This window comes from Microtus oregoni, unplaced genomic scaffold, assembly GCF_018167655.1.
Source record: "Microtus oregoni isolate MIOR12 unplaced genomic scaffold, Mior012 000016F_ref0000370, whole genome shotgun sequence".
Taxonomy (NCBI): Eukaryota; Metazoa; Chordata; class Mammalia; order Rodentia; family Cricetidae; genus Microtus; species Microtus oregoni.
Window position 1 is genome coordinate 43,115,018 of NW_024543075.1, and position 26,397 is coordinate 43,141,414.

General features: G+C 42.4%; 1 protein-coding gene and 1 pseudogene across 1 annotated transcript; both read left to right on the plus strand.

The window, feature by feature from the left end:
* Window positions 1–12,266: 12,266 nt before the first annotated feature.
* LOC121457429 lies at window positions 12,267–14,289 on the plus strand (annotated as a pseudogene).
* Window positions 14,290–19,748: 5,459 nt separating this feature from the next.
* LOC121457430 (olfactory receptor 51I2-like) lies at window positions 19,749–20,714 on the plus strand. The gene has a single exon (XM_041666090.1). It carries the CDS (start codon window positions 19,749–19,751, stop codon window positions 20,712–20,714), a length of 966 nt encoding a protein of 321 aa, XP_041522024.1.
* Window positions 20,715–26,397: the final 5,683 nt, after the last annotated feature.

A 26,397-nucleotide genomic window follows, 5' to 3' on the forward strand; every position in this document is an offset into this window, starting at 1 on the left:
CCCTTACCATTTTATCACCCTTGTCCTCGATAGCTTAATATAGTGATTTCATCATACCTGCTTAATTCCAGTCACCCATAAGCACATTAGTGCTTTTCCCTGGATGGGATAGTGAACTAAGTATGGTTTATCTTCATCGTGGATATAACGTGAAATAATCTCTATCAATGAACATTATGTGGTTCAAGGACTCTGCCTAAAATGAGAAATGTGGGTAATATTAAATAAGGCAACTAGGATTTGTGATTTAAAACTAACTGATCAGGCTTGTGACTTGGATGAAATATGTTCAAATTACTAATGAGTTTGTTTGATTCCTCCTCTGTCATGAAGCTATTGCTCAGTCGTTATGTGTATTGGCTAGAATGTAGACCATGAAGCCGACAGAATGGTAAGCAAGGCTTGCCTCATTCACTTCAAGCTTGTTATTCACTACCCAGGAACATAGCCAAGTCCCAAAGAGCAATGCTTATGACTGTGTCATGACAGCTTAACATGTTCCAGGCCCCCGTGATACGTGGTTTTCAGCCTGTCTTTAATCTCATCCTTTTTCCAAAGTAGGTACCATTCTTGCCCATCACAACATATGATAGAGGCTTTAATGAGCAAAAAACTTTCTTGTATGTGCTGTGCCAAGATCTTAAATTAAATTTGATAATTGAATACATTTGTTTTACTACCATGTTATATTGCTTCCTGTTTAACATCTGCCATCCATTTCCTCTGCCCGTTACAAATCCTGTTTTCTCTCTGCTGTGTGCTAACATGGATGTCCTTGTGTTTAAGCTGAGTCATTAGTCCTGCCCTATTTGAGAGCAACAAACGGCTCTTTGTGGCAGAGTAGCCTGCTTCTCCTCAGATGAAAGGAACTTTCAATCGTTTAGTCTCTTACATACCTTTGATTTTTGTCTTCTTTGTATTATGTTCTGTATCTGTCAGATCTTTTGAATGGGTAATATGTGTTAGTGTCTGAGTCTTGACTTAGGTGTCAAATGACATAATAATTTATATTAAAATGTTCAGTGTTATTTCTACTGTTTTTTATGTTTATATAACCCTATAAAGTAATGTTGGGAGATATGAGGGATCCCCTAGTCTTCTTTGTCATCAGTGCAAAGGGCCTGCCAGGTACGGCTTGCACAACTGTAAAGATGTTGAATGAACTTATTTCATGTACAATATTCCCTTCATAGAGAATGGAATGATGAAAAGGTTCTAGAAATAGTAATGATACCTACAGAATAATATTAATATATTCAGAGTACACTTAATGTTTAAAATGGTGAGATTTGTGTAATAGGCATCTGCCGCAATAAAAAAAATTATTTAAATTGCTGCAAAATATTTTATTGTCACTTATATATCATTAAAGTAGTAAAAAAATGTTTGGGTATGTTAGGTTAAAGGAAATATATTATTTTTAAAAAAAATAGCTTTTAAAAATAGCCGCAAAGAATATTGGATCTGAAATACCAAAAGACCGCAACTCAACAGTTTGCTGTGTTTACAACAGGCCCATGTTACACCTTTCAGAGCTCTCAAAGGCTGTGCTCATAGCTGTCAGATAACCTAGAGGGGAGTCAACAGCAGGGCAGCACACCCTTGGGTAAGTTATGTACTGTCTTTCCAATTTTTTCCTGCTTATAACTTTGTAATAAGTTTCATTTCTAAGGCCAAAAGGCAGAAACAAAAACTTCCAAGAGAACTTTGTTGTTATTTCTGTGAATATCGTGTGTTAGTTTAGCAAGGTCTTCCTGATTAGAATAATAAAATGGTGATTTGTGGAGAAGGGGAAGTCATTTGACACTGTGGGGAACGAACATTTTCCAGCCACTTGACCAGGCAGTGACTTCCAGATATTTGGACATACATTTTTCTGGGTATCTTCATGATGGTGTATTTTTGAGTGATATTAACAAACCAGTGGACTCTGAAGAAAGAAAAAGGCAGCCCTCTGTAATGTGGAGAAGCCTGACTCAATTAGATGAGGGCTAAATAGAGCAAAGACTGACCTCCCCTGGGCGAGAAAGAACTCTGCAGCATAGGTAGCTTAGGGCCTGAACTGTGATGTTGACTCCTCCTTGGACTTCCAATCTAGAAGCCCACTCTGCAGATTTTGGGTTGACAAGCCCCCATAATCACACAAGTCAATTCCCTCATATAAATCCCATTCTGTCTTTTCATTATGTCTATGTCTGTGAGTCTCTCCTTATTTATTCACCTATTATAATCTCTGAAGGTTTTTTTCTTTATTTTATGTGTGTGGATATTTTGCCTTCATATATGTCTATGTATCAAGTATATTCAATGTCCTTGGAGACCAGAAGAAGTCTGATCCCCCAGGATAGGAGTTACAGATAAGACACATGTGGATATGAGTTATTAAATCCCAGTCCTCTGGAAAAGGAGCCAGTGCACGTGACTGCTGAACCCTCCCTCCAGCCCCATCTAGAGAACCTTACCTGAAAGAGACCTGAAAAGCTTATACAGAGGGAAACTGTTCCTGTGGACAGTTAAACTGTGAAGGGAAAGCCATAAATTGAAAACAAAACCATAAAAAAGTTAGCATGTGAAATATAAAGAAAATTAACTGTCTCTGCCTAATTTTTAATAGGCATCTTGATCTAAGCTCAAAATTTTGTAAAACCAGTTCCTTCCATTCATGTGTTACCAGACTCTAAGTGCATGGACTAGCATAGTTTAAGGATATGACCACCAAACAACCTCTGCCTTGAAAAGCTCCATATGAATAACACATAAGACCCCACACACTGCAAACACAATCACTTCTCTCCTTTTGGAACACTGATATGTTCCCCTTAGCTACCTACCACAAGCGAATAAATCTGGCTTTGTATGACTACAGGCATGCTCTGGTCGTCTTTAGCTGTGGTCTTCAGCAAAATCTACAAGTCTATGAAAATCACATAAACAGGAAGCAGTGTCTTACAGAAGAAATACTTGATGTATTGAGCTGGGAATGCAAAGAACAATTTGAAACACAGACTCCAGCAAAGTAGAATCAGATACCGTTCTAGAAAACAAGAAGAGAGAGCAAACAGAGCGATCCTGGAGGCAGAATATTCCATCTAGCTATTACTGAGGTCACTACTATGGATAAGGGGTATTTGGCTCTCTTAACATACGCTAGGGAATTGCCTCGCCAAGAACTCCTATTTTATTAAAGGCTGACCCTGATGTTTTCATTGTGTGCTTTGAGGGAATCCCTAAAGTAGAAAAGCACCAAAAATGCCTAGTTGAGATAGAAATTGAAAAATGAATGAAAGTATCTGTCATACCTAAGGTGAAGCAAGAGGTGGGCCAAGGTGTGATGCAGGACACATGGGACTGAGTCAAGGAAAGAAGGTGAAGGTTTGAGAAGTCTATGAGTTGGGATTTCTACACTATATTCAGAAGTAGCACTTACTGGGGACTTAATATAATCCTCTACTACAATATATATAATATATATAATTATATTAATAATACCTTATTTATATAATCCATGAGCAATTAAAAGAACCATTTAAGGCCAGGTGGTGGTGGCTCATGCCTTTAATCCCAACACTCGGGAGGCAGAGGCAGGCGGATCTCTGTGAGTTTGAGGCCAGCCTGGTCTACAAGAACTAGTTCCAGGACAAGCTCCAAAGCTACACAGAGAAACTCTGAATCGAAAAAAAAAAAAAAAAAAAAAAAAAAAAAAAAACCTCCCAAATAGAAAATAAGGGGTTAGTTAAATAAACTTCTTCAAGTCACATAGTAATAAAAGGTAGATTTCAGACTTGAAGTAAGATCACTCTGAGGTCCCTGTCTCCCCTGCTACACCTGCCTGCACTGCACTCGAGATCTGTAGCCCGACCAGGCAGGCATAAACTGACTTGTGTGTGTGATAAGGTCCCGAGAGACGACTTCCTCCAGAGTGTTTCAGCTAAACCATTTCCCCTTCAGACCCCTGCTTTTCCATCTGAAACCTGTAAGCGGTGAGGATTCAGACACAGGGCGGGTTCATTGCTTCTCAAAGATGCTGTGTCTTTTCTGGAAGGGAAAGGGAGAGCAGAGGTGATGCCAGCCTGAGGCTCCTGGGCCAGCTCCCTCTCTGGGAGGTTCCTTTCCCTCGTCTGTTTTCCAGGAGTGTTGAGCATCCCTCTAGGTGAGATAACCCAATTCATTTATGTAGGTTAAAACAGAAAAAGCTACCGTGTTGCACACAATTTGTTGTCAGTCCACACTCTAGACATTGTTATCACAATCAGTACAACAAATGCATCCATCACCTCAGAGAGTTTTCTCCCTGCTCCCGTCTTGTTATTTCCTAATGTGGGGGGAGCATTGAACATAAGATCTACCACTGCAACACTTGAAAACATGCATTGTGGGGCTGTCAATCACAGGCTTTGGGTATTTTGAACAGCTGTGCTCAGGTGGGCACCGTGGTGCACCCTGCAATCCCAGTGCTTTGGAGGTGGAGGAAGGAGCACCCAAAGATCATGTCATCCTCAATCTCTCAGTGAGTGTGAATGGGACACTGTGTGACAGGGAGAGACAAGACAGAGCAGAGAAAAGGAGCTTCATATTCATCTATCCCATACAGTGTTCCCTCAGGGGATGGCCAAGAAGGATGTGCTGAAAGGCACAAGTGTGGCCCGTACTAACCCAAAGGCATGGTAGAGCTATGGGTTGTAATGGAGGATCTGAGCTGTGTTTTCCATTCTGACACCAGATGGGCAATCTTCCCTAATTCATGCAATCTCTCCAGTGAATAGGATAATCTCTAAATTCCTGCCACATTTCAAACATGCTGTTCTGCAAATATCCTTAACAAGCCTTAGAGAATACCAACTGCACTCTGGCCTACATGAAAGGCTGGCTCCTTCCCTATGTCTGCACCTGTTCTTTGCCCAAACATGGTACTTTTTAACTTAATCTCCTACACTCTGTTCCTACCCAATTATGGCTCTCTCTAGAAAATCAAAACCGCTCTCAGAGACAGAAATTTTCCCCCACAGGAAACATTCAAATGCTCTCTAAATGGAAGGTGAGCATAGTAAGAAGGGCAGCTGCAGTGCACTTGCAGGCCAGGTCAAGTCAGTCTCTGAGCTGGCTCCTTGTGTCTCCAGCATGGATGCTAACACTCACCTTGCAGTGCTTTTGTGAGAATTCGATGCAGTAATCCTTGGTCAACACCTAACACAGAGTGCAGTACTTAGTGTGCTCTCAACAAATATTTGTCATATTATAATAGGAGGGGACAGGTAAAAATTTTGTTGCATAACAATGAGGTAAAGGAATAAGAATGCACACTGGAGCCATAGCAAGGCAAGTTCTATGTGTGTAATCAACCTCCTGTCTCAGCCCCAGAGTGCTACTCACTTGCTGATATTACCCCGAAAGCTTGAAATTTAAAAACAGGACTTGTTGAGTACTTGTTGTGGGATGCCTGAGCAGTTAAGAGCACTAGCTGCTATTCCAGAGGACCCAGGTTCAATTCTGGCACCTCCACAGCAGCTCAAACCTGTCCTTTATTTCAGTACCAAGGGAGCTAATGTTCTTTTCTGTCCTCCTCAGTACATGTAGTACATAGGCAAAACACTCATATACACAAATTACAAAACAATTTAAAAAATCAGACTTGCAAGTTCTCCATCTCCCTTCTGGTTCTTGCTCCTCTCTTGACCCCCCCTTCTTTTGCCTGTTCCATCCCCTACCATACAAACACTAGGTGGAGGCTGGGGAATGGAAGAGAGCACAGTGGGTGAGAGACATGGGGTTTCGATGAGATAGAGAAGGTTTTGAAGTGATTGACATGTTTCCTGGAGAAGGGATAGCAGGCCAACTTCCAAAGCTGCCCCAGGAAATGTGGTTACTTTTCAAAAATGGTCAATTAAAGGGAGGGGCAATGACCATGGCTACAGCTTAGCTACACACATCAGGATCTTGGGAGAGTGTTTGTCTTTCTGTTCCCATTACCTGGAAAGGCTTCTGCATCTGGGGAGGCTAGTCAGCTGGCATGTGACCCCAGGCTGTTCCTTCTGTGAGAGGCCACTGAAACTGGGACTCTCAAGCAAGCAGTCACTGTAGTAACAGTGTCTTTCCCAGAAAACAGGGTCTCCAGGGACAGATAACCATAAAAGCGCTGCCCTATTCCCAGACATGTTTTTGTTGGCCTGATAGTGAGGGCACTCATTTAGGTAGTCAGTCCCCCTTGAGAGCCATAACACAAGGTTGCCTTAGAACAGAAAAGCTCACATTCATCCATGATTTTAAGTAATCCCCATTTCTGAGCTGTATCATTTATCCTAGATGGGCTTGGTTAGAAATGAGAAAAGATAATGTGTTTTTTATTGGGAATAAAGTCTTCCCTGGGATGTTTTTGTTTCCCCTGGAGAAGATTCACACTTAACAAGCACGTACAGCCAGATTTTACCAGCCTCCTATCACACTGGAATTCTTTCTGACAATATCACCCATTCTTGCAGCCAATGTCTAGTTTATACCCAGTACTCACTTCTCTGTTTTCTTTTTTTGAAAATCATGTATACTCTGTATACACAATACATTTCACTTAAACATTTTAAAGCATATATAATACATTTTGTATAAATCTTGAAGGTCATTCAAAGATCAATATTCAGAAATTGTTTATACGTGGCCTGAAGGATAAAATATGAAAATAAACCACGTAAATTTCAGGTATAAAATGAAAGTTATGAACATTGAGCCCATAATATTGTTGCATGGAGGCCTGCTTGTTTGTCCCAGCTGCCCGGCTAGCTTAGCCCCAAAATAACCACACAGAAACTAAGTTAATTAAATTACTGCTTGGCCCATTAGCTCTAGCCTCTTATTGGCTAACTCTCACATCTTGATATAATCCATTTCTATTAATCTGTGTATTGCCACGTAACAGTGGCTTACCAGGAAAGATTCAGCATGTCTGACTCTGGCTCTCTCTGACTCTGCTTTCTTCCTCCCAGCATTCAGTCTGTCTTCTCTGCTTACCTAAGTTCTGCCCTATCAACTAGGCCAAGGCAGTTTCTTTATTCATCAACCAATGAAAGCAACACACAGACAGAAGGAACTCCTACACCATAATATAATAGTCTAAAATGAGCTTTTGGCCACACCAAGAAAAGAGAAAGCAGTTTGGAGGGTGGAGAGACATTCGTGAACAAGTGATAGTTAAACTGGGATCAGATTAAAGTAAGGGAAAGCAAGTAGAGAAAACCATAGGGAGACTAGAGATCCATGAAACATTGACATAATTCTGGCGCTGACAGAGGCCTCATTGCCAGAGCATGGGCTGTTTCCCCAAAGCCAAAGCTGACACACTATAGGCGTCGGTCCATCCCAGTGGCCAAGGCTGAACTACAGCGAGACTGAAACAGAGGAAAGAAAGAGCTAAAGAAAATGCAGTGTGGGGTTGTTCACTCCATAGATAAGAATTGCTAGGTCTTCTTTTTTTTTTTTTTTTTTTTTTTTTTTTTTTTTGTCCTCGATCATCGGGCTACCAGGCGGTCCTGTTTAGGTACTGAGGAGTTCCATCTGGACAGGTGAGTGTGTGCTTTCCAGGGGCAGACTGTCCCGGAAGAGAGCACAGGCCCCCCTCCCCCAGCTCCTTCTGCAGGGCTGTCTTTCTTACACACGACCCCCCCCCTCCCCCCACAAGTCTGCATTTTCTGCTAAGTCCTCTGCTCAGGAACAGTTTTCTGCTCCTACACTAAGGCGATCCACCCAGAGCGGTGAGTGCCTGCCTACCAGGCAGGCCTCAAGGACCCCCAAAAGGGAGCCCGGGCACCTTCAGCTTGTCCTTTTGTCCCGGGATCATCGGGCTACCAGATGGCCCTGTTTAGGTACTGAGGAGTTCCATCTGAATGGGCGACCCACCCAGAGCAGATCTCTCCCCGCCTGCCAGGTTTTTTCCTTTTGTCCCCAGATCATTGGACTACCAGGCGGCCCTGTTTAGGTACTGAGGAGTTCCATCTGGAAGGGTGAGTGTGTGCAATCCAGGGGCGGATTGACCCGGAAGAGACCACAAACCCCCCTCCCCCAGCTCCTTCTGCAGGGCTGTCTTTCTTACACACGACCCCTGCTCCCCCCCCCCCACACACACACACACACAAGCCTGCGTTTTCTGCTAAGTCCTCTGCTCAGGAACAGTTTTCTGCTCCTACACTAAGGCGATCCACCCAGAGCGGTGAGTGCCTGCCTACCGAGCAGGCCTCAAGGACCCCCCCCCCAAAGGGAGCAAGCACACCTTCAGCTTTTGCGGCAGGGTGTCCTGTGTTCTACTCGTCCCCGCCCTGCCCCCCAAGTTCTCCCTTTTGTCCGCAGGTCATTGGACTACCAGGCGTCTATGTTTCGGTGCTGAGAAGTTCCATCTGGACTGGACGGTTCCTGCTTCTACACTGAAGAGTTACAACCACAGAGTCAGTCACAGCAAAGACTGGACAAAGACACCAGGCCTCTCCTGGCTCCATTTGAAGGAAGAGATGCGAAGGCACCAAGGCAAGAATTCCTCCAACAACCTGAAAGGCAACATGGCATCACCAGAATCCAGGGATCTCAAAATAAAAAGAATGTACACCCTACTCCAGAAGAATTAGAAGAAATCGACTCAAAAGTGAATTATATGAAAATAATAGAAGACCTTAAACAGGAGGTGAAAAACGGCCATAAACAATTAGAGATCACAAACAAAAAGGTAGAGGAAATGAATAAAGTGCTCAAAGATACCCAAGAAAACCAAGAGAAACAAGAAAAAGCAATCAAACAGGTAAGGGAAGTGGTTCAAGACATGAAGAATGAAATGGAAGTAATGAAGAAAACACAAACTGAGGGAAGGATGGAGATGGAAAATCTGGGTAAATGAACAGGAAATACAGAGACAAGTACTACCAACAGATTACAAGAGATAGAAGAAGGAATTTCAGACACTGAAGATACCATAGAGAAAATAAACGCACTGATCAAAGAAAACAGCAAAGCCAACAAATTCTCATCACAAAACATTCAGGAAATCTGGGACACAATAAAAAGACCAAACCTAAGAATAATTGGGATAGAAGAAGGAGAAGAAGTACAGCTCAACGGTCCAGAAAATATATTTAATAAGATTATAGAAGAAAACTTTCCCAACCTAAAGAAGGATATTCCTTTGAAGGTTCAAGAAGCATACAGAACACCAAATAGACTGGACCAAAAAAAAAAAATCTCCTCGCCATATAATAATCAAAACACAAAACATACAGAATAAAGAAAGAATATTAAGAGCTGCAAAGGAAAAAGGCCAAGTTACTTATAAAGGTAAACCTATCAGACTTACACCTGATTTCTCTATGGAAACAATGAAAGCCAGAAGGTCCTGGATAGATGTACTGCAGAAACTAAGAGACCATGGATGCAAACCCAGACTACTATACCCAGCCAAGCTTTCGTTCACTATAAATGAAGAGAACAAAATTTTCCAGGATAAAAACAAATTTAAACAATACGTAGCCACAAATCCAGCCTTACAGAAAGTAATAGAAGGAAAATCACAAACCAAGGAGTCCAACAAAAACCACAATAACTCAAAATCTAGAGACCCTTCACCAGCACAACTCAAAGAAAGGAAGCACACAAACTCTACTACTAAAAAAATGACCGGAGTTAACAACCACTGGTCATTAATATCACTTAATGTCAATGGGCTCAACTCACCTATAAAAAGGCACAGGCTAAGAGATTGGATACGAAAACAGGATCCAACATTCTGCTGTTTACAAGAAACACACCTTAACCACAAAGACAGGCACCTACTCAGAGTAAAGGGATGGGAAAAAGCTTATCAAGCAAATGGACCTAAGAAACAAGCAGGTTTGGCCATACTAATTTCTAGCAAAGTTGACTTCAAACTCAAATCAATCAGAAGAGATGGAGAGGGACATTTTATACTCATAACAGGAACAATTCATCAGGATGAAGTCTCAATCCTGAATATCTATGCCCCTAATATAAAAGCACCCACGTACGTAAAAGAAACATTACTAAAACTCAAGGCTGCCATCAAACCTCACACACAAATAGTAGGAGACTTCAACACTCCTCTCTCACCAATGGACAGGTCAATCAGACAGAAACCAAAAAGAGAAATAAGAGAATTAATGGAGGTAATGAATCAAATGGACTTAACAGACATCTATAGAATATTCCACCCAAATAGGAAAGAATATACCTTCTTCTCTGCAGCTCATGGAACATTCTCAAAAATTGACCACATACTGGGTAACAAAGTAAACTTCCACAGTTACAAAAAAATATTTGTAACCTCCTGTGTCTTATCAGATCACCGTGGATTAAAGTTAGAATTCAACAACAATGCTACCCCAGAAAGCCTACAAACTCATGGAAACTGAACAGTCGACTACTGAACCACACCTGGATCAAGGAATAAATAAAGAAAGAAATTAAAGTCTTCTTCGAATTCAATGAAAATAAAGAAACAACCTACTCAAACTTATGGGACACTATGAAAGCAGTCCTGAGAGGAAAGTTCATAGCACTAAGTGCCCACTTAAAGAAAACAGAAAAAAAGCACACATTGGAGACTTAACAGCCCACCTGAAAGCTCTAGAAAAAAAAAAGAAACAGACTTACCTCCTTAGCAATCAGGGAAATGCAAATCAAAACAACTTTGAGATATCATCTTACACCTGTCAGAATGGCTAAAGTCAAAAACACCAAGGATAGCCTTTGCTGGAGAGGCTGTGGAGGAAGGGATACTCTCATCCATTGCTGGTGGGAATGCAATCTTGTGCGACCACTGTGGAAATCAGTGTTTCGGTTTTTCAGGAAATTCGGGATCAACCTACCCCTGGACCCAGCAATACCACTCTTGGGAATATACCCAAGAGAGGCCTGATCATATGACAAAAGCATTTGTTCAACTATGTTCATAGCAGTATTATTTGTAATAGCCAGAACCTGGAAACAACCTAGATGTCCTTCAATGGAAGAATGGATGAAGAAAGTGTGGAATATATACACATCAGAGTACTACACTGCGGTAAAAAACAATGACTTCTCGAATTTTGCATGCAAATGAATGGAAATAGAAAACACTGTCCTGAGTGAGGTAACTCAGACCCAAAAAGATGAACATGGGATGTACTCACTCATAATTGTTTTCTAGCCATAAATAAGGGTCACGGAGTCTACAATTGGTGAACCTAAAGAAGCTAAATAAGAAGGTGAACCCAAGGAAAAACATATAGTTATCCTCTTGCCTATGGGAAGTAGACAAAATTGCCGGGGAGAAAAGTGGGATCTTGGGGGTGGGGTGTGTTGGAGGTAAGGGGAGATGGGGAGAGAAAAGTGAGAAGGGAAGGATGGGGGGAACTTGGGGAAACAGGATGAGTGGGATAAAAGAAGGCTGGACAGGGGAGCACAGAAGCACAATTCTTAGTTAAGGGAGCCTTAGGGCTGGCAAGAGACTTGAACCTAGAGTGGCTCCCAGGAGCACAAGGCGATGTCCCCAGTTAGTTCCTTAGGCAGATGAGGATAGGGAACCTGAAACGACCATATCCTATAGCAATACTGACGAATATCTTGCATATCACCATAGAACCTTCATCTGGTGATGGATGGAGATAGAGACAGAGACCCACACTGGAGCACTGGACTGAGCTCCCAAGGTCCCAATGAGGAGCAGAAGGAGGGAGAAGATGAGCAAGGAGGTCAGGACTACGAGGGGTGCACCCACCCACTGAGACAGTGGGGCTGATCTATTGGGAGCTCACCAAGGCCAGCTGGACTGTGACTGAAAAAGCATGGGATAAAACCGGACTCTCTGAACATGGCGAACAATGAGGGCTGATGAGAAGCCAAGGACAATGGCACAGGGTTTTGATCCTACTTCATGTTCGGGCTTTGCGGGAGCCTAGCCAGTTTGGATGTTCACCTTCCTAGACATGGACGGAGGGGGGAGGACCTTGGACTTTCCACAGGGCAGGGAACCCTGACTGCTCTTTGGACTGGAGAGGGAGGGGGAGAGGAGTGGGGGGAGGGTTAGAAGGGTGGGAGGAGGGGGAGGGAAATGGGAGGCTGGGAGGAGGGGGAAACTTTTTTTTTTCCTTTTCTCAATTAAAAAAAAAAAGAATTGCTAGGTCTCACAGGACTCCCTCAAATGTGACTTAGATGGAAGAGGATAGTCTTCCCTTTCAGATCCTACTAAGCATTAGCTCCAAGCACTGGGAAGTAGTCTATGCCTGAGTATTCAGCGAATCTCCATGGATGGCTCACCCTATATCATCAAAGAAGACAGCGGGAACCATGGGGCACAGGGCCTTAGTGAGAGTGAATTAAGGTGGCCAGAACTTGACTCAGAAAAGGTACCCACAGCAATGGCTGGAATAAGAAAGAAAATTGCCAAGATTTTAAATGGTTTAAAAATAAATCAGGTGATGAAAAAGTGGAAGGCGCCTGGGGAAAGAGGTGGACCTAAAGGGGCGGGGCCTAGACCGAAGGCATGGTTAAGCATCTGGGGCGGGACCTGAAGGACTAGATGATACTAAGTTTATGGACCACTTAGAGGGTGTGGCCGCTGTCTGTTTGCCTTTGCGTCCCTCTACACCCAGATCTCAGGCCTCTATAGCCTAGAGGGCATCCTTCCTGCTCAAAGAACACTGCGGCCCCAAGGCAAGGGTTGGTGGCAGCAGCTGTAGGAAACGCCAACACTGCTCTGTGAGGCACTAAGACTGGGGCTGGATACTGCCCAGGATCGGGATCTATTGATCCACTGTGGTAGCACCGGGTGTCCTGCTCCTGAACTCTCTACAACACCCCTTTACCTACCCGCTGCTCTAGGTTGCCTACTTCTCAACCTGCCAGGTGGGTCAAGCGTTCCTTTATTTCCAGTGGGATTCCCTGCTACTGGAGACGGGCTTCCTGGCTATCCTAGTAGCCCTACTGAAGAAGCCTTCCAACCACAAAGCCCCCCAGGGTGGACTAGCAGGGGCCTTACCCCCCATAAAAACCTCCCATTCTGGCTTGTGTTCTGGCTGCTGTTTCGACTCATATCTGCCTCTGGTGTGGTCAAGCTAACCAGCCGCTGTCCGGCATGGTGGGGACTTACCGGGCCTGCCCACACTAGCTGCCTGGTTTGCCCACCACCTGCCAGTCTGGCTGCACAAGGTCAGTGTGGTGGCCACCTTCCTCAACGAGATCACAGGACCCCGTCTGCTCTTTGCTCCTATTCGCCGCCTACGGTTGACCGCCTTTTGTGCTTAGGTATTATTACAAGTCCTGATTATCATTACTGGTAACTACAATCTCTTCAACCTGCTAACCTTGGTGCTTACCACTTCCCTCCTGGATGACCGTTACCTGCCTGGCCTCAGATGCCACAAGAAGATGCCTACCTCCTGGCCTAAGGCCCTGCTGACCATGCTATCCCTATCCGTACTTGATAAGCCTAGTACCTTAATCCTATATGGAGCCTGGGATCCACGGGCAACTCTGGACTGGGGTTCGTCACCTGTTCAGTCTGTGGAGCATCACAGCTGGCCAGCTCATATGGCCTCTTCTATCGGATGACTGGTCTGGGTGAGCAGCCTGAAGTGGTGCTGGAGGGCAGCTATGATGGACAGACAGCACTGGACAGAGATAGAATTCGTGTACAAACCTGGAAATGTGAGCCGTCCACCCCTATCGTAATACCCCACCAGCCACATCTTAATTGGCAGATGTGGTTCGCCGCCCTTGGCCCAGATATACACAGCCCCTGTTTCACCAGCCTGGTGATACGTCTCCTGCAGGGCAAAGAGACAGTAATCTGCCTGGTGCGGAAACACGTTGCCAAGTACCCCTTTCATGAGCAGCCACCCACCTACCTGCGGGCCCAGCGCTATGAGTACTGGTTCTCAAAGCCTAGGGAACAGAGCCAGTGGTGGCACCGCCAGTGGGTAGAAGAATTCTTCACACCTGTATCCCTGGGGCACCCAACGCTGAAAATGCTGCTGCAACAGTTTGGACTTAAGGATAAGCAATGCTCTAGCTCAGACACTGAACTGGGTGCGCACGCAGCTGTCCTCTGGAGCCTCCCATTCTGCTATGGGGGCTTCTGGGGATTGTGGTGACTGTCAAAACTGTACAGACCTTGCTTGCTCCCTGCCCACTCCAGTCCTCATAACTGTCTAAAGAGAAAAAATGTAAGCAAACTTCCAAAAAGGATTCCAGAGCTGCCTCTGAGCGGGCTGCTGTAGCCCCAACAGCAACAGCAGTGACGCTGGGGCCTCCCGGAGGAAAAAATAGCTCGATGTGCCTTCAGCCAGCCACTTGTCCAATAGAGTAGATCCTCAGAATCCCAGCCCATCTCATGTCACCGCGCAGCCACTGTGACTTAGGCAGGCCTGACAGGGCAGATGTAGCATGAAATGCCACCCCTGAGGACCGCTGGTGTTACCTCGAACCCTATTGTCCCTCTGCACCAACCGTGTCTTCCTCTAGTCACTTTCCACTGTGTTGGCAGCCAGCCCGGAAAGGGGCAGGTGGCCTCGCTCAGGACTTTCCTGGAACACTATAATCAGTGCACCGTGGATGTAGAGGCCTGAGTCTGGAGCCCTATCCAAAACCGCTGTGGAGGGGATGAGCTGGATTGCATGAGCCAAGGGAAGGCCCATGTGATGATGCCTACGTGCCTCTCGGACTGTACCAATAAAGGCACCATTTGTACAAAAAAAAATAAATAAATAAATAAATCAACTGATAAGGCTGACAAAACAATATTTTCCAGCTTTAGTGAGAAATGGCTGACAAAAACATATGTGTGTGTGAGTCTGCGTGTGCATGTGTGTGTGCGTGTGTGTGCCTGCGTGTGCATGTGTGTGTGCCTGCGTGTGCATGTGTGTGTGCCTGCGTGTGTGCATGAGAGTGAGAGAGAGGGTGAAACTTATGTTCTGATTTGTGAATCTGTTATGAAACCTTTGGCAGAAGTCAATCAACACATGCATCATCTCCCATAGCTGCCATTTCTAATAAGTACATTTAAAGTCTCCTCTCCAGCAATTTCAAGTGCACAATAACAATTAACTATTATCACCATATAGTCCATGACACTTACAGAAAAAAACACATAGCCTAAGTCTTCTATCATCTCCTGTCTGGGAGGGGTGAACTTGCCATTTTGTTGTTGGTTTCATTCATTCTACGAATTTAACAACTTTATAGCACACAAATAAATGAGATCTCTCAGTATTTGTTTTTTCTGTGTCCTGTTTATCTTTCTTAGCATCAGATTCAATAATCACCCATCTGTTGCCATTGGCTACATTGTATCACTATAAGGCTGAATAATATTCCAGAGAGAGAATGTTACATTTGTAATCCACTCCTGTGTAGGTAGACACACACACAGTGTCATGGCTGTCATAAGGAACACTGTGGAGAACATGGCCATGTGGATGACTCTTTCAGACCTGAACTCATTCCCTTTGGCTGGGTGCCCAATAGTGGGACTGATGGGTCATACAAAAGTTGTGTTTCTTTAATTTTTGGAGAAGACTCCATGCTGTTTTCGGTAATGATGACATCTTTTTACATTCGCACCCATACATACAGCAATCCTGTTCTTTCTGAATCTTCGCTGACACTTGCCATCTCTTAATCTTTTTATTGTTTTATAATAACTAACAGGTGGGAGGTATCATCTCATTGTGTTTAAATTTCCCCGATGGTCAGTAACACTGAGCATCTTCTCATGTTCTCATGGCCCATTTGCAGGTATTCTGGGAAATGTCTAGTCAAGATTCTTATCCAGTTTTTTTTTACTAGTTTTGTTATGGTTTGTGAGGATTTTGTAAGGAATGAACAAGTCTAATATTCCTATATGTAGTTCATAGCCCCCATATGATTTATAGAAGGCCTTAGGATAATGCTGACATACATAGAGTTCTCTATAACTGAGACAGACCTGGGGGAGAGCCCATACATGGTGAGAGATAGAAGGATTTACATCCAAATCTGAATGCCATGCCCAACTTTTGTCATTATTGCACTGTCTTCTTGATTAGGTTAGTCCTAAGACAGGAGTGTCAGCAGAATCACTGAGGAGATTCAAAATTTCACTCCTGGTCTTTTTAGAATGAGAGCAGAGGGCTCTGCACAGTGTTTAGAAGTCTTTCCATGCCTACTTCTTCTAAAGCTTTTCCAGACTTCCCTACACTAGGTTTGGATACCACTGGGCACCACCCCATTGTTCCTTATACCTACTCTATGTGAAGTCAGGGAATCCTACAGGACTCATCCTGTGCACTGGCCCAAAGGGTACTTCAGGAATTTTGTCCTGGAAGGGTTTCAAATTCAAATGGGCCATGGATGCTACCAGTCTCTGAACACAACTCAAACTTGATGGGTTGCTCTGAAGTCTATGATCCTGAACTGCCTTTCTCTGGATGTCAGACCAAGCTCCAAGGAGCTGAGTGGAATGATTCCTCTGTGACCCCATCTTCCCTGGAGACAGATGCTGCTGCCACAACTCTCTGTGCAGGGAGATAAATCTCAGTCCCTCCAATGCAGAGAGAAGAGCCTGGAACAACAGCCAGGGTGAGTACCTATGCCCCAGAATGGTGTTTTCGTCACTTCCCACATTGATGGCTGCTGTATCTCAGCCTCAGATGGTGGTATGAGTGGGAGTAGGGCTGGTGCCAAGGAAAGAGAAACCTTCTGGAACTAGAAACAGTAGAAACTGGCAGACTGATTAGCCAAAGTCCTGGAGTTTATAGCTCAGATATGAATTGGAAACTCATGCTGTATTTGCAGTATTATCTGAAGAGAGGGAGTGGATGAGAAGTGTGTCTGGTTCTCTTCCCATCTGAGTACTTGTCCGTCCTCCCTACTGTCCTTGTCAACTTTGGATTTTTCCATAGACATTCAATCCTGCTTCTACTCTTCCAGCTGGGAAGGCTCCAGCGTGCCTAGCCGTTGGCACAGAATCAAACTAACTGCAGGGTCTCTCTGGTCTAAAATGGGGAAGAGAGCTAGGCAGGCTCAGCTCTGCTCAGGTTGCTGCTTTTCAGTGTTGTCCTCTTGTTTTTCTGTGCCCTCTGGGTCTTCTGAACCTTCTGTTTTTATTGATTTTATTGAGCTCTACATTTTTCTCTGCTCCCCTCACTTTCTCTCTCCTCCCATTCAACCCTCTCTCATGGTCCCCATGCTTACAATTTACTCAGGAGATCTTGTCTTTTTCTGCATCCCATGTAGATCAGATTCATGTATGTCTCTCTTAGGGTCCTCATTGTTTCTAGGTTCTATGGTATTATGATCTGTAGGCTGGTTTTCTTTCCTTTATGTTTAAAAATCACTTATGAGTGAGTTTATATGATAATTGTCTTTCTGGGTCTGGGTTACCTCACTTAATATGATGTTTTCTAGATCCATTCATTTGCCTGCAAGTTTCAAGATGTCATTTTTTCTGCTGTATAGTACTCCATTGTATAAATGTACCACATTTTCCTTATCCATTCTTTGGTCAAGGGGCATTTAGGTTGTTTCCAGGTTCTGGCTATGACAAACAATGCTGCTATGAACATAGCTGTGAGGTTCTATAAAGAAAAATCATTGTTTTCTTTTAGGACACAAGGTACAGAAAAAGCAGCAGCAGCATTGATGAGGGGCCTAGAAAACACACATAACGTGATCAATACATTACAGTTCTCAGTCTCACTGAGGCCCAGTTCACCCTATGTGGCAAATGACCAATGTGCTTTTGTCCTTATTAAATGGCCCAGTTGTGCTTTTACTGGTTCCATGTTGTCTAGATCTGAACAATGCCCAGATTCATTTTTTTATACTTTCACTGTAAATTCCACAATCAACCACTGTTCCAAGAATATGTGACTCCTTCCAGGTGTCCATGGCATCTGGAGTCCACATCCAGCCATCAGGACGCTCCTCACTATGGGGTCAGTCTTGATAGCCTTTGTTTTACGTTCAGGAATAAATTCTGTCATCCCTGCTTCAGCTTCCCAAAGTCACTACTTGGAATAAATTGTTTTATTTTTGATATCTTTTTTTTTCTTACTTCTAGAATCTTGACTCCCAAAGGCCTGAACAAATTCGAAAATATGTATCCTATAATTTTAGTTCATATTAGAAACAACAAAAACTGTCTTGATTCCAATATGCCTCCCTCCCTCTCCTTCCTGCACAGCACTGTGCAGGCCCTGACAGGTGGCCTTTCTTTTCCACAGCTCTCTATGCAGCACTCTTGGCGCATGTGGTCCAGTAGACCTGGGACCTCTAATTAAATATAACATTTTCCTATTTGGAGAATAACTGCTATGAAGAGGTATCTCTAGATTTTCTTTCATTCTTGCAATATAAACTATAACACCTAGTATAAGCGACATCTGCCTTTTCGCTGGTATTTATTTCTGGCAACATAAATACTTTCACATAGTCTTTTAAATTTTTCATAAAATATTCTATCACACACTGAAATTTATGTCGGTTTTCCATGTTTACTTACTTCTGTTCAAAGATTGTGTTTACAATTCTACTGTTAAAGGCGTCATATGTTCTTCAGGTTCATATATCTACTTGACTTTGATTATTCTTTTTAATTAATTCTTCTAACTGTATGCCTTTTGTAACAGGAAATTTTTTAACCTTATACTACTTTGATATTTATATTATTCTTTTCTTTGATCGGCCATTTTGATTTTAAACTTCTTTTTCATCAAATTATTTTCAGTCTGTCTGATCAATCCATTCTTTTACTTTCAAACTATTTAGAAAACTTTGGTACAGAATTCTTTTTCACTTCTTCTTTCATTATTGGACTTCCTATGAGTATGGCTTTTTCTTTTTAATTTTTATAAATTTTTAATGACAATATTGTTGCATCTCTTCTGTCCTTCACTTTCTTCCCTCCATCCTTACCTTCCCTTGAATCTCACCCGTGCACCACAATGCTCTGGTAGCCTTTTCTTTGATTATTCCTGGTATATATGTCTGTATAAGTTTACAAAAAAATATATGGAAAAACAGCTGACTCAGTCCATTTTTGTTATTGGTGAGCATGTTGTTTCAAGGTTGTTCACTTCATATAGAACAAGCAGTGAGGGGCTCAGCCCTAGAGGTGATAATTCTTCCTCTCCTAGCAGTCACTAACTGGAGTTCTTGCCTGGAGGTGGGACCCCATGCAATTTCCCCTTCCACATGAATATGTTCATTGGTGTTGCCATAATTTCAGTCCTGTTTATGCAACCATTTCTAAGAGAGACTGTAGCAGTAGACTTCCTGGAATTCTAGCTCTTAAAATTCTCATTGCTGGGTTCAGTTGCAAAGAGAATACTGTTTCTCATGTTTAACTATTACTTTGGTACTCACTGGGTTAAATTTAGAGTTTCCTTTTATTTGATAATTATTATTTACTCAATGTGAGGGAGGTATACCATAGGGTAGATGTGAGATCAGAGGTCAGATTGATGGTTTTGATCTCTACTTCCACCAAACTGCATCTGGGGACAAGGTCATCAGGCATGGCAGCCAGCACCTTTGCTCTCTGAGCCAGCTGACCAGTCCTATTTCCTCCTTTAGTGTTTTTATTTCTTTTAGAGACACTGAATTTCTAAATATGCTTCACATCTGTTGTGTTCATGCTTGGAACCGTGTCAACAGATTTTACACCGTTTTTGCACTAACTTCATCATTTTATGTCCTTCAGAGATTGAACAGACCACATCTTCCAGATCCCTTCACTGTCTCCAACGATGCTCCCTTTCCAGCCCTTCATCAACATCTCCTTCTTCCAGCCACAGTCTTTCCTCATGACTGGCATCCCAGGACTAGAGGCAGCCCATGGCTGGATCTCCATCCCCTTCTCCTCCATGTATGCTGTGGCTCTCACTGGAAACTGCCTCATCCTCCTGGCTGTGAAGAGGACCCACAGCCTACACCAGCCCATGTACTACTTCCTGTCCATGTTGGCCCTAAGTGATGTGGGCCTCAGTTTGTCCACACTGCCTTCCACCCTGGCTGTGCTCTGGTTTAACTATCGTGTGATCAGTTTCCACACCTGCCTAATACAAATGTTCTTCCTACACTCCTTCTCCGTGGTAGAGTCTTCAGTACTCTTGGCCATGTCATTTGACCGCTTTGTGGCTATCTCCAACCCCCTGCGCTATGCATCTGTTCTCACTAATAATGTCATCATCAGGATTGGGGCTGTCATTGTAGCTCGAGCAACTCTGTCACTATTCCCAGTGCCCTTCTTGCTGAAGCGATTGAATTACTGCCCTGGCAAGATTCTCCTCTCTCACTCTTTCTGCTTCCATGCTGATGTCATGAAGCTGGCCTGTGCTGACATTACTGTCAACATCCTATATGGACTCTATGTGGTTCTATCCACAGTGGGTATAGATTCCTTGCTAATTGTTATGTCCTATTCCTTGATTCTTCACACAGTGATGGGTCTAGCTTCTCCCAGGGAGCGTGTCCATGCCCTCAACACTTGTGTTTCCCATATCTTGGCTGTCCTGGTCTTTTACATTCCAGTAATAGGTGTGTCCATGATTCATCGTTTTGGGAGGCACCTGCCCCACATTATTCATGCCCTTGTTGCCTATGTGTACCTTGTGGTACCTCCTGTGCTCAACCCCATCATCTACAGTGTCAAGTCCAAGCCCATCAGAGGGGCCATGTTAAGGGTACTAAGAGGAAAAGATCAGAGCTCATGACACTGGATGTTTATGGGACTTGAAGCCTGTGAAGTAGTTGGGAAACAGGAACAGCAAAGTGGGTCAAGTCATACAAATGGCTTTCTTATGGACACCAACAATAAGAAGTGTAAGAATGTGGTAAAGTTATTTCTATAATTGTTTCTATGGTGCTAGGGATCATTTCTAAAGCCTGTAACACTCTATGGAGTCCCTCTACCACTGAGCTACATTCTCCTATCTGAAAATGTGTTTTGTTCATTTATCACCTCATTTATGTCACACATATTTTCTTTATTAATATTTTTGTTCATTTTACATACCAGCCACAATTCTCCCTACCATCCCTCCTCCTGCTCCCCTGCACTTTCCCCCAACCAACTACCATCCACTTCTCCCAGGAGGAGTCTACAAAGCCTGGTACATTCAGCTGAGGCAGGACCAGGTCACTCCCCCTTGCATCAAGGCTGAGAAAAGTATCCCACTGTAGAGAAAGTGCTCCAAAAAGCCAGTTCATGCACCAGCGACAGATTCCAATCTCACTGCCAAGGGTGCCTCAAACAGACCAAGCTATTCAAGTCTCTCCCACATGCAGATGGCCAAGTTCGGTCCCATGCAGGCTGCACAGCTGTTCCTCTAGGGATCATGAGCTTGGTTCAGTTCTCTGTTTATTTCTTCTTCTTGATCTTGATTCCCTTTGCTCATATCATCCCTCCTTCCTCTCTTCAACTGGGCTCCCAGAACTCAGCCTAGTGCTTGGCTGTGGACCAGAACATACGCTCCCATCAGCTCTATCTTCAGCAGGATGAAGGCGGCTCTATGATAACAGTTAGGGTATCACCACTCCAATTACAGGGGAGAGACAGTTCAGGCACCCTTTACACTATTGCTAGAAGTCTTAGCTGGGGTCGCCTTTGTGGGTTCCTTGGAGTTTTCCCAGTACCAGGTTTCTTCCTAATCTCATAATGGTTCCCTTGATCAAGGTATCTCTTTCATTGCTTCCCCCATCCATCTTTCCCCAAGCTTGACCATCCCATTCCCTCATGTTCTTATCCCCCCATATCCTTTCTTATACTTCCCACCTATGCCTCCAGTGTACCCAGGAGATCTCATCTATGTCCCCTTCCCAGGGTGACCCATACATTCCTCATGGGATCTTCTTTGTTTAGTTTATCTATTGCTGTGGCCTATAGTCTGGTTATCCTCTGTTTTACACATAGTGTCTACTTATGAATGAGTACACACTGTGCTTGTCATTCTGACTTTGGGTAATAGAGTGAATACTTGTAAGCTATTATTTATGGACAATTTACATTGGTATACATTCTTATATGTTGATGCAAGTTCAAATTATGTTTGTTATATTGCATATGCTCCTATTTCTGTTTGTAATATTTCTGCACCTATACACAGTTATTTTGTCAGATTGTATGCTTGCATGTTTCTACCTCTGTTTTAGACATTTTGTATATTGATACAATTTTAGGATTTATTTATCATGTTGCATTATTTATTTCTACATCTAATCAAGATATTTATACAGAAGCTTTTCAGTTTCAGGAAGCACAGTGCCTGTGCTGCTGGGGTTCTATTTAGGAAGTGGTCTCCTGTGCTAATGCATTCAAGAGTACTTCCCACTTTCTCTCCTCTAAGGTTCAATGTAGCTGGTTTATGTTGAGGTCTTTGATCCATCTGGACTTGAGTTTTGTACATGGTGATAGAGATGAGTCTGCTTTCATTCTTCTGCATGTTGATATCCAGTTATGCCAGCACCATTTGTTAACTATGCTTTCTTTTTTCCATTTGATGTTTTTTGCTTCTTTGTCAAAAATCAGGTGTTCGAAGATGTGTGGATTAATATCCAGGTCTTCTATTCATTTCCATTGGTCCTCCTGTCTGTTCTTATGCCAGTACCAGGCTGTTTTAAGTACCATAGCTATGTAGTAGACTTTGAAGTCAGGGATTGTGGTGCCTCCAGAAGTTCTTTTATTGTACAGGATTGTTTTGGCTATCCTAGGATTTTTACTTTCTCATATGAAGTTGAGAACTGTTCTTTCGAGGTCTGTGAAGAATTTTGCTGGGATTCTGATGGGCATTGCATTGAATATGTAGAATGTTTTTAGTAAGATTGCCATTTTTCCTATGTTAATTCTGCCTACCCAAGAACATGGGAGATCTTTCCACTTTCTGGTGTCTTCTTTCTTTAAAGATTTAAAGTTCTTGTCATACATGTCTTCCACTTGTTTGGTTGGAGTTATTCTGAGATATTTTATGCTATTTGTGGCTATTGTGAAGGGTTTTGTTTCTCTGATTTCTTTCCCAGCCCTTTTATAATCTGCAAGCTTCTGTAGAGCAAAGGACACAGTCAACAAGACAAAACGACAGCCTACAGAATGAGAAAAATTTTTCACTAACCCCACATCAGACAGGTCTGATGTCCAAAATATACAAAGAACTCAATAAACTGGTCATTAAAAGATCACATAATCCAGTAAAAAAAAAATGCAGTACAGACCTAAACAGAGACCTCTCAACAGAGGAATCTAAAACAGCTGAAAGACACTTAAGGAAATATCAACTTCCTAAGTCATCAGAAAAATGCAAATCAAAACAACTCTGAGAGTCCATCTTACTCCTGTAAGAATGGCCAAGATTAAAAACACTGATGACAATTTATGCAGGAGATGTTGTGGGAAAGAAGGAATACTTCTGCATTGCTGGTGGGAAGGCAAGCTGGTAAAACTTCTTTGGATATCAATGTGGTAATTTCTAAGAAAATTAGGAAACAATCTTCTTCAAGACCCAGTAATACCACTTTTGGGTATATATTCAAAGGATGCTCAATTGTGCCACAAGGAAATGTGCTCAACTATGTTTATAGCAGCATTGTTTGTCATAGCCAGAACCTGGAAACAACCTAAATGCCCCTCGATCAAAGAATGAATAAGGAAAATATGGTACATTTACACAATGGAGTACTACACAGCTGAAAAAATAATGACATCTTGAATTTGGTAAGAAAATGGATGGGGTTAGAAAGCATTATTTTGAGGGAGGTAACCCAGACCCAGAAAGACAATTATCACATGTACTCACTCATAGGTGATTTTTAAACATAAAGCATAGAAAGCCAGCCTACAAACCACAATCCCAGAGAATTTAGATAACAATGAAGACACTAAAAGAGACTTACATAGATCTAATCTACATGGGAAGTGAAAAAGATAAGATATCCTGAGTAAAATGGGAACATAAGGACCTTGGGGGAGGATTGAAGGGGGAGGGGAGAAGCAGGAAGGGGAGCAGAGAAAAATGTAGAGCTCAATAAAAATTAATTAAAAAAACAAAGTCAAAAAATCAAAAAATATATTTATACATTGTTTACATTTTGAGCTCATTGTCCTCTTTACTGCACAGTAGTTTAAAGGTTATTTAATATTCTGATATAAAGTCTTATTCATTAAGTTATAAAGGTATTAAGTATTATAGGTCAATAGTCATGTTTGTTATTTTTTTGTTTCTTTTTTATTTTATTTTTTTATTTATTTTTTTAATTTATTTATTTATTAAAGATTTCTGTCTCTTCCCCGCCACTGCCTCCCATTTCCCTCCCCCTCCCCCAATCAAGTTCCCCTCCCTCCTCAGCCCGAAGAGCAATCAGGGTTCCCTGCCCTGTGGAAAGACCAAGGAACCCCCACCTCCATCCAGTTCTAGTAAGGTGAGCATCCAAACTGCCTAGGGTTCTTTAGGTTTGTTATAATTAGGTTCTTTAGATACATAGAGATTGTATTCAACATAGATAGGTAATCTTCAATCACTTCAAAGACCTGTAGAACATGGCATTTAAATAATTTAGGATTCTGTTGACATGAGACACGATTGCTCCTGGCAGCACCAATCTCCTCCCAAGAGAGTGTTACGCACCAAAGATACCATTTGGAGTTTATCGTCTTCTTGGTACAACTGACTTTGGGAAAGGAATTACCCATGCCTCAACCACTGACAAAGTGCACAATGTCTGGACTGGACAAGCAGGATACAAGAAAAAAAGGCTGCCAAACATTGCCAAGACAGGGCAAGACAGTACTGAAATTTTTCCTGCCTCTGAAAATGGTCTGTCAGTTTCTCTAGTCCTTAGCCAAAGTTGGTTGCTTCAACATTGCAAATGAGACTTTGGGTGATTGCTCAGGCAGACAGTTGTTTCTATCATATACTGCACATTTTGGAAGCTGCTTGATGGCACTTCCTGCCTACTCAAGTAATATTATCTCCCTTCTCAGGCCTTCAATGGAGTTGAAGATTAGATATTCATAGTTACAGTTCTCTGATGATCTACCCAAGCCATTTCCAATACAAGACTTAGACACTTAAGAAGTTTATTAAAACATAAGGATATGTTTCTTGCTTAATATTGTTTATGCTGGTTGTAATTCTAACTTTATACTTGATATCTGTTCCTAATGTACATAGTTTTATATTGTGTTTGGAACTCTCTTATTTAAACAAAAGGGGAGGTGCTGTGGGAGTGCCTTATCCAATAGTCTTTAAGATACCAGCCTACTTGGGCATGGTCTCTTATACTATAAATGCAACTGTAAAGCACACGCTCACTTTCTCACTTCCAGCTCTCACTTCTGGCTGCTAGACTCAGTTTTTATTTCCCATTTGCGTAGAGGACTATGACCTAGGACTGCGATCTGTGACTCTACCCCTAAATAAATAACCCTTTATTATACACAATTCTGAACTAGTGTAGAATTATTTTGTAATTTCCATCATCATAGTATTTCATACTGCAAGCTATAAAGTATCTTTAAATTTTTTCAGAATTGATGACATCTCTATTTTCTAATGACCAGTGCTGAGAAAATTTGCTTTATAAATACACAGAATAAAATGGCAGCAAGTAAACCTAGGTTCATCTCAGAAACTTTTTAAGATTTGGGCCTCACTCCAAGACATCATTATACACTTTTCACTAAACTGAAGTCAGTAACACAGAAGTATTTTAAATAATGTTAGCATTAATAATATAGATATAATATGTACTATATTATAATATAATACAATGATATGCTAATTTTCATGAAGAATAATTATGGTAGAAAAACAGTTAAAAGATTTCTTTTTTGTAATAGAAGCATTATGTTTTTAAAAGAAAAGAAAATTACCAAGCAGTGGTGGCACACACCTTTAATCCCAGCACTCAGGAAGCAGAGGCAAACCCAGATCTCTGTGAGTTTGAGGCCAACCTGGCCTACAGAGCTAGTTCCAGGACAGGCTTGATAGCTACAGCAAAACCCTATCTCGAAAAACCAAGAGAGAGAGAGAGAGAGAGAGAGAGAGAGAGAGAGAAATATTTTGTATGTACAGAAAAAAAAACCCAGTAAACTCAAAACTGAGCTGAATTGTTTCAGGCCAGGTTGATTAGGATGTGCTGTATGACTGTAAGGGAATGGAAAGTACTCATACGCTGTGTTCACAGCCACCCCAGCCCTGAAGTCATGTGGTACAGCATGGGCTATTGCCTTTAGAAACTCCTCAAATTTGTTTTTTGTTTCATTTTTTTTGGTTTTTTTTATTTATTTTTTTTTATTTTTAATATCTTTTTTTTATTGAGAAAAGGAAGAAAAAAAAAAACAAGTTTTCCACCTCCTCCCAGCCTCCCATTTCCCTCCCCCTCCTCCCACCGTTCTCCCCCTCC